The sequence below is a fragment of the Rhinolophus sinicus genome, chromosome 1, assembly GCF_057876585.1.
Source record: "Rhinolophus sinicus isolate RSI-liver-muscle chromosome 1, RSI-T2T, whole genome shotgun sequence".
Taxonomy (NCBI): domain Eukaryota; kingdom Metazoa; phylum Chordata; class Mammalia; order Chiroptera; family Rhinolophidae; genus Rhinolophus; species Rhinolophus sinicus.
The window spans coordinates 124819019-124828232 of record NC_142501.1 but is presented as its reverse complement, the minus strand read 5'-3'; the positions used below and the strand labels follow the sequence as shown (position 1 = coordinate 124828232).

The 9214-nt window shown below is 42.8% G+C and overlaps 1 protein-coding gene across 29 annotated transcripts in view; it reads right to left on the bottom strand.

Annotated features, from left to right (window-relative positions):
• Nucleotides 1–317: 317 nt before the first annotated feature.
• KIAA1217 (KIAA1217 ortholog) overlaps nt 318–9214 on the bottom strand; it is a 753165-nt gene continuing 744268 nt past the window's right edge. For 15 of the 29 annotated variants that reach the window (XM_074324916.2, XM_088789215.1, XM_088789195.1 and 12 more), the window contains 6 exons: nt 8627–8746; nt 4256–4291; nt 4031–4108; nt 2329–3918; nt 1697–1819; nt 318–1005 (listed from right to left, as the gene is read on the bottom strand). In XM_074324916.2, coding sequence (XP_074181017.2) covers nt 511–1005; nt 1697–1819; nt 2329–3918; nt 4031–4108; nt 4256–4291; nt 8627–8746 — 2442 coding nt within the window. In that variant the 3' untranslated portion in view covers nt 318–510. Of the gene's footprint in view, nt 1006–1546; nt 1820–2328; nt 3919–4030; nt 4109–4255; nt 4292–8626; nt 8747–9214 lie in introns of those variants that run through there. The other 14 variants (XM_088789198.1, XM_088789203.1, XM_074324913.2 and 11 more) reach the window with 5 other exon arrangements.

The window sequence follows — 9214 nt, the reverse complement described above, 5'->3', positions numbered from 1 at the left end:
AAAAATAGAAATCTGTAATAAAGCTAAATAACACTAAAATAAAAGGAAATATTATAGTATCTGTTTTACAATTTGTATAGTCACACTTGTGTATTTCTCTGTTCACTTCTAGTCTCCGTAATGAAAAATATTTTTATACAAAACATACTAAAATTCTGGAATCATACATGTTTTACATGCTGAATACATTTTTTTTTTTCCTCTCACACACACCCTTCTCTCTCCTCATACTCTCTCTTTCGGTAACACATGCTTACTTCATTTAACAGGGATTGGATATAGACAGTTAACACTATGTAATTACAACAGCAACAAAGTAAAAAACAAACAAACAAGCTTTACTGAAATCTATTAATCCAGTATTTAGCACATACTTAGCATTAAGCCTCAAACAATACAGCAATATGTTACATTCTCTCGTGAAAACAGTTGTCGAAGACTGTTACCATTTTTTTTTTTTTTTTGAATTTTTAAATGTAACTCCAACTTGAACCTAATAAGATTTGGTTTTTAAGAGGTTTCCTTGGCTGTGGAAGGGGCGGCTTTGCTTGAACTTCCATTCTGCGCCTTGTAGCTGGTGAGGCTAGGAGTGTGGATGGTCCTGATGCTCTTGGCACCTTGACTCAGTGAAGTGGGGGAGGCAGGGGAGGGTGGGGAGGAGGAGCAGGAAGGAGGGGCTGCTCGGCCGTTTGGAGTCTGCAGTGAGAAGGAAAGATGGTGACCTTTCCCTGGATGAGTGGGGCTCTGAAACTTTAAGGAGCCATTAGAGACAGAGGGAATCAGGGAGGCAGAGGGAGCAGATCGTCCTGTTTGGGGGCTGAGAGGGTTAGAAGGAACCGATGGTTTAGAAGCAGTTGGGTTGGGGAAGTTAGAGCTGTCACCACTAGAAGAGGGCACAGAACCGCTTTTCCCAGAGCTGGGAGAAAGGGCTGGAATCTTAGAAGCAGGTAAGGAGGGGAAAGTAGGCTTACAGTCCCCACCAGCTTTCTTAGCACTTCCATTAGCCTGCAAATAAAGATGGCGGGAGAGTTTGTCAGGAAGCTGGTAACACGATCATTCCATAGGGTCTGGCAACACAGCCCTTCTGAGAAACATTAAATAAAAGACACCAAACCAAACCAAACCAAACGAGTTCAAGGCCTGAGCTAAGTCTTGTTGTGCTGTACTGGACCTGGCAGAAACCCCCAAAGTACAGAGCAGAGGATGTGCAGAACAGGAAAAAAGGAAGACCACTTCTGGGTGCTGGGTCAGCCATGCGTCTGGGTGGGTTATTATTATTGGGGTGGGGGTTGGGCATCGTGTTGGGGAGTTAATGTGCCTCTAATGCAATGCAATCAACATATACGTTAGTAGGGGTGACTTTCAGGACAGTTCGACAACAGGTCTGTCTGGCTTGGTTTCCCAAGGTGCTCTGCTGAACCACTACATTCACCAAAGAAAAGCCAACTGCTCTGGCAGTTTGTGTTAACAGTTAAACTTTGGAGTCACAAAGAAAAAGATGTTTTATTGCAAGCATGCAAAAGCGTGGTGGAAAGTTCAACAAAGGTTTTTAGACTTTCTTCATGCCCCCAGATCCAGGACGTCTACGTAAACCATAGCTTACAAAGAAAACACAATATTTGGTATTAACTAAGTCAGTGACTTGCTTCTTAACCACAAGAGCGTCCATCCAAAATTGGGTTTAAGGTAAAACTACCTGACGATATTGGCGGGGGTCCTGCAGTTTGGTCTGCTTGCCGGGTTTGTCCAGGCTTCCGGGTCTGTTCTTGGAGCTCATGGGGACTGGCATCCTGCTTGTCTGTGGGGTCCCACTGGAGCCCTGTGGGAAGGAACAGAGGGAGGGGAAGAGAAGGAGCAGCCGGTGAGTGGGTTATCACTGAGGCTGCCCCATCTAGTACAGAGAAGCTCAACGTGAGAAGCCACAGACCTACATGCAGGACAGATCTAGAAGAGGGACATCAGAAGACACCGCTGGGGTTAATTCCAAGAATCAAACAGGAAAAACTGCTCCACTACTGATCAAACGGATTTTAATGTGACGATCAGAGCAATCATTTCAATGGCAAATAGATGACCCAGCATCCTTGCGGTTACCCAACACCAATCAGCAACAGAGGTAAAAACAGAATCAATTAGCTGTTAGACACCTAGTTGTTGTTTTGAAGGGGAGGGAGAAAGTGTGAGAGAAAGGTACCATGACGAACAGACAAAAAAAAAACAAGCCACCTGAAAGGAAGCAAGTAAATCACAAGACACCTTTTGCTAATGGTGATTATGGCAGATTTAAGAAAGCAGCTGGGTCTTTTCTTTTCCATCAGACCAAGATACCTTACGTGCAGCTGAAGGTATTGACGAGGGGGATTCTAGGACAGTGGGAGCTTCTTCCAAAACTAGCAAGGATCGGGGAGAGGCCTCCCGGGGTATGTGGGATGAGCTTGCAACACAATCTCTGTTGGAAGAACATGAGGTATCAACTAGGGCTTTTGGACTCATTTCACTGATCGTATTTTCAAGCTGTTTTATGGTCTGCTCCAGACTGTCCAATGTTCTGTAGGTATTTTTTCTAATTTCATCAGTTCTTGAACTGGGAGATGTGTTCTCTGGACTGGACTGCTCTTGTCTCTTGAGCATATTTTGGGGGGTGTCTTCAGGTTGAGAAGACCTAGTAATTTCGAATCGCGTGGCTTCTTTGTGCTGCTTCAAAGTGCCATCCTCTTCCTCCTCTTCGTAGACCACCACCTGCAAAGTCTTCTTCCCTGTTTTGGTTCCTGTACGAATGGCTTGAGTGAGGGCAGCGAGTTGCTTTTTAGGGAATCTGAACTTAAACTTTTTCTTGGGGTTTTCATATTGGTCATCTGTCACATCACACTTGCTTTCTGGACTCGGCGAATGTGGTTGGCTGCACTTGGTCAGCTCGGTTTTATTCATTTCCTGTCCTCCTGGTACTTTGTTCTCTGTGGAGAAAAAGTGTGGCTGTAACTGACGTTCAGCCTGCAGTCCTGATCTGGGGCTGCCTGAGGCAACCTTAAGAAACTTTTGGGAAGTGTTATTCTTGACGACAGCATCTCCATTTTCCTCCTCTTCCTCCTCCTCTATCTTTTCCTCGGTCATCATTCTCTCCAATTCCTCGTCGCATTCCTCAAAAATGGTTGAAAGTCTCTTATATGCAGATCGGATGTCCATGGGTTCGTCAAAAATAATAATGACTGGTTTCTTGTCGAGGCACACGACTGGCTCTTCATTTTCAGTTCCCTCTTGCTGGGAAGTCATCTCTTTTCTGGCATCAATATTCACCGTCTGTACATCTTCTCCCTTTTTGCTCACTATATCGCGGACCTCGCCACTGGAGAGCACCTGGACGGCGGTTCTGGTAATCATGAAGGCAATGTTGTCTGTGGGTGCATTTTCTTCCGTGGGAGAACTTGGGGTTGATTCTCTGTCCTCATGAGCATGCCGAGGCCCCTTGGGTCTTAGCACAACTTGGCCCACGTCTGTCACTGGAAACTCTTGATCCTGAATTTTCACATCACAAATACTCAATTCAGTTGATCTAGTGGGAGAGGGAAGGTGACACTTATCTGTATTTTCTCGTCCTTGTTGACTCGTCTCTTTTGTCTTTCCATAATTCATTTTCTGATTCTCAGTGTCAGATACAGGGTACTGCAATCCTGAGCTTTTAGGCCCTTTACTTATTTCATCTTCCGATGAACTAATGCCAGAGAAACTGGAACTGGCCTTAGACACATTTTTCTGGGAATAGTTTCTATTGTCTCTAAGTAAACTCTTATTGGATACGGAATTTTCCTTCATTAAGATGTCAGTTTTATATTCTGATGCTCTTGATGCATCAGAAATACTATTCTCCATTCCTCTTTCCCACTTAGGGTGGTCACTAGGTGTTAGAGCCCCTGCGGTAACCTGAGAGGGAGAGTGGAGAAGGGAAATCACACATGTTAATCAGAAACAGATCTACAAAGGAAGGTAATTAATCTGCATGCTATCAGTTGGGACACAGATCTGGTGAACTCACCTTTTGGGATTCCATTTGGGGGCCATTTTCATATTCAACATCAGATTTCCGTACGTCTTCATGGAAAAATTCCAAGTTCTGGTAGAATAGTGTAGGACATGTTACTCCACAAAACCACATCCCCCCAAAGTGGACTATACCTAAATTGTTCCTTTAATTACACTTCCACAACATGCAGGCCAAGCACATTTGTTACACACCAGTCCAAAGCCTACAGCTGTTTACCTGGGGCTGCTTTGTTCGCCAACTTCCAAAAATGCCCTGTGTTTGCACAAGATGAAAGTCTTAATTAACAAAATATTCAAGAATTTCAAATTTTGGGGGGTGGGGTAGCCGTTAATAAAGGGACCGATTCTATACGACCATGTCCTCTTTGCAACACCCTACAGTGGGCTTAGCAGAACCTAAAACCAGAAGAATGGTGTGGCATTGTAGAAAGCACAATATTTCAGCAGGCAGAAGATTCTGACTCTAACCCAGACCTGCCACCTAACTGTGCGACTTTAGGCAGGTCATTTCACTTCTCCGGGCCTCGTTTGTTTGCTTATAAACTGAAGAATGAGACCAAGAGATTTTTCATGTCCCTTCCAGTTATTTCAATCCTATCTGTTTTTGTTTTTTTTATGGAAAGTATCCTATGAGGACATCTGCATTGGTTGGGTATGGTACTTTGAGATGACAAAACAAAACAAAACAAAACAAAAAACCCAACATTCTTTTTCCCTGGTCAAATGAACGATTGAAATATACTTGCAGTTTGTACTTGAACTTGCTAAAGAAACTGTCAAAGTAGCCTTCAATCTAATACCGTGTTTCCCTGAAAATAAGACCTAACCAGAAAATAAACCCCAGCATGATTTTTCAGGAGGACATCCCCTGAACATAAGCCCTAATGCGTCTTTTGGAGCAAAAATTAATATAAGACCCGGTCTTATTTTCAGGGTACACAGTAATAACCATGACGATCAAATCCAAACTCAGTGTGATGATGCTGCAAAATATCATCTAAACATTTATGAAACAGATATTTGAGGCTAGAATGGTGACTGTGATATCATGATTCAGATTTTATTCTGTATGGCCTCTGATGCAAAGCAAAGATACATTTCTAAGGCTCTCACAGAGATTCAGAATGTAAGAGCCCAGCGGTGGGGACCAGGAATGGAGAAGGCTCCACCAGGAGGTACGACCTTTCCCACATGGCTGTATTATTCGCCGGGGGCCCTGCCACAACACTGGACACTAGACATGCCTTGTCATTTCCAAGGCTCTGCTGTCATTTCTTCTTGCTGCAGAAGCCCAAGAGGAAGAGGTGATTCTAGCAGGATGGGACACAATCCCAAGAAGGCGGTTTGGTTAAAGTGATGACAACATAATAAAACACAATAACCTAAGCCCCGCTACAGTCCATCCAGAGCAATCCTACCGCCCCAGTTAAAAACGGAAAGAATGTTGATGTACATTCAAGAAATAACACACAAATAACACAGTCATTATTAATCACATGGAAAGATCACATGAGATACGAGGTGCATTAGCCACCAAGCACCACCTGTTTAACTTCCCCTCACCCCCGGGAGGCCCCCAAACAAGTGTAATGATTCAGCTGCTGTAGACGAACAACATAAGAGCTTTTGTGGGATTTTAAATATAGATTATTAAACAACTAACACACCAAGTAAAAGGTTTTAAGAAGAAAAGTAAATGCCATTTGAGCCTGAGGTTTCAACTCCCAGTATGGAGCCAGCATGCTAGGACTTGAGTGAGAATTTACCCCTGAATCAGAGAAGGAACTGGATTTTACACATGTACAGGCAAAAGAAGACGCCTGTACAGCCGTCGTTCTGCTGGCCCCATTTGCCGGGGGTGGGGGTGGGGTAGACCTGGCATCTCTTCTGACTGGTCAGGGCCATGCCATACCCATTGTTAAATATTTTAAATGCCACTGTGTGAGATATTTATTTTAAAACAGGCCTAGTAGCAGGAATACCCCGATGGAAAATTGCTAAGATAAAGATGTCAGGTTTAGGTATCACATGACCTGCCATTTTTATCACTGGGCTAGAAAAAGGAATGAATGTATCAAAGCAAGTGCATGAACTTAATTAAGGGTAACTTGGTTACAACTGTCATGTAATCTCACAATGATTTCTTAGACAGTCAAGACTTCGTGAAAGGTAATTAAACCTCATTAATATCTGTGTATAGGCCCCAAGGTCTGGATTGTTAAGACAACTGGTGACGTAAGCTTAATATGCATATGGACAATAGACCAAAATTAGAGACACTGCCATAGGAAAATTGCATAAAAGTCAAGTACTAGGCTAATGCTTCATGATGATATGGGAAACATTTTAAGAAAACATTTGATTTATAGAAAAGGAAGAGCCAAGAAGAGATTAATAATGACAAAAATGTGGGGAAAAGTCTAATACCCATATTGTATGCGATACTCATATACAAGTCTGATAGTGATATTATGAAGGAGACCAATCTACTGAGTATACTGTATTTTGCCGTGTAGAATGTGCACTTTTTTTGCCCAAATTTGTAAGGGAAAACTAAGGATGTGCATTATACATGGGTAGTACTACTTCTGTATCTATATAAATGTTTTTAATTCTTTTATTTATGAAAAGTATAACTCTAGAAATCAATAATGATATCTGTACGCAAAATAGTATCCTGGAATACAATAATCGGTTTTGTTGAACTTACGACGACCTTGCAAGGAAAGCTTTCAGCCAACGATTCAACGAAATGAAACGAAGAGCGACGTATGTCCACAGAGTAAGTGACTGACTTGATAAGACAGGTGATGCTGACTCGATCACCACAGGGTGAGCAGCGTGACATTGCTCTTCGTAATCTTTAGGCGGGAGCTAGCAACCTAGCTGATACTTTTACAAAAATTATTGGAAAATTAAAACAAAAGACTTTCCCCCTGAAATTTGGGGCCAAAAATGTGGGTGTACATTATACAGGGGAGCTCATTATACACGGCAAAATATGGTAATTATCCAGAAAAGCACCTGTGATTACATACAGGGCTGGGTATTCAGTACAGACCTGCTGTTTATTACCTATCCGATGGACCCTTGATTGAGATGAGATGGGTAGCATATGGATTTCTAATCACACGGCAAGAAATCACATGCAACTTTTGAGTCAATGAGCAAAATTCTACAAAGAGACAATGATTCTCTCCAGAGTGATCCTTGAGAAGTTCCCAGTTCCCAATGTTTTGGACAGAAATAGTCACATTGGCCCAAGTATGTCATTTAACTCAGATATGCCATGAGCAGGTTTTAATCAGGCCACATAAGGAAATCCCAGAGATTGAAAAAGCAATATATTTCCAATGTGATGTCATGGCTTCGTCAAATTAGTAGGAGGTTTTCTTCATGAGAAAAATTTATCAACAATAATCTCGTCATCTCGCCTGGTGCACCGAGAGATCCGGTGTCGCCTGGTTAGCGGTTTCATATGTCAGTCATGTGGCAGACGCATTTCACATAAGGGCTCTGGTGGCTGTGAGCCAGGGAGGAACAGGTCAGCCTCCTTGGCAGGGCCTCCAGGCTGGGAGCTGTAAGCCTCAGAAGAGCATCTCTTGAACGGTGGTGTTAGAACAACCTCAGTGTTGTGATTCTACAGCTCCCCTGCGGAGCTGGACTGATGGACGCGTGTGGAGTAGCAATGGGACTATATTGTGGCAACTACGTTTGACTTTATGTAAGGGAGCTAGAGCCTTTGAATTCTGAAATGTAAGTTCCTGCTGAAAAACGTTAGGACTTGAATTGGTCATGATAAGCTTTTTATCCTGAAATTTAGACAGAGGCTTCATTCAGAGAAGATGGCTCTACATCCAAAAATCATATCAGCATGTTGAAGTTGGAACGTTCAGGCTCATATCCTTTCTCTGAAGTACTTAATAATGACAGGGAACTTTGTTTCAGAGACTGGACACCTGTTCTGAGGCCATTCAAATGCCACAAAGAATATCAGCACTAAAACTATACCAAAGTTACTCTCTTGGAAGGTACATTTTGAGAATGTATAATACTGAAGAAAATCTGTTTGGCGTCCTGAACACCCGTGTGAATACATATGTGTATGTCCCCATGAGGGACCACCTGTGCATGGTGGCAGGTATGCAGCTCTGCCCTGCGTTTTCTTCCTGGAATCTAAGGCTTTCACCTATTTTTTATGTTTTTGGTAAAGCAGGCATGTTAAAAGTTAGAAAAAGTGCTACATACTTGGTTGCATAGTTTTTTTTTTCTTAAAGAGTCATTCTAGAACATGTTGAAAGTTGTATATTCTTTAGTTTGTGAAGATAATGCCTAAATTCTGCACATACTATTTTCCTCGGTGCACAGGAATACAGCGTCTGCTCTGAAAACCTCGACTGGGTATCGCTGATGTACATGTAAAGCTGTCGCCATTAGTTAAAAAAAAAAAAAAAGAAAAGAAAAGTAAAAAAAGGGCAAGAGAAAAAAAGAGAGGGTGCAGAAGGAAAAGCGCAGGAGCGGTGTTAGTGTCAGAGCAAGGAAAGAAGGGCTGTCCGACCGCGTGGCAAATGTGTAACTGCCACGTTACCTTCTTCTCCTTGGGTGGGACTGTGGCCCCCGGCCTAGTATCTTTAACGTGACTGTCAGCCCGGGACGGCTCAGCGTGACTGTTTGAATTTACATCCATAAAGGAACACTTCTGGAATGCCTAAGGAATTAAAATACTGAGGTTAACAGGAATTCAAGGGTAGCGAGGAGGAGGGAGGGGACAGTCAGGGATCACTCCAGAGGCGGAGACCCCAGCCAGGTCCCGTATGCAGGTCACACCAGGGCCAGGGAGGAGCGCCTTGAAAACCTGCTCCCCGTTTGGCTTCACTCAGGCTGGCAAAGCTGGTGAGGGGGCAGTGCCCGGGGCTGAGGCATTCTGATTTTGAGGCCACACCAGGTAAAAGGACACAGCCCTTGAAAACAACGCCCTTTCTTCCTTTCTGGGGTGAACCTGATTTGTGCTTGGTAGGGCTTCTTGTTTTGACCTTTCAAAAATGTTGAATATATAAATGAATTAAAACAAAACAAGAAGGTCGTCCTTTTTTTCATTATTTTTTTTATCATTATTTTCCAATTTTTAAATTGATATAATAGAAGAAAGGGCACAAGATATTACAAACCTTTAAAC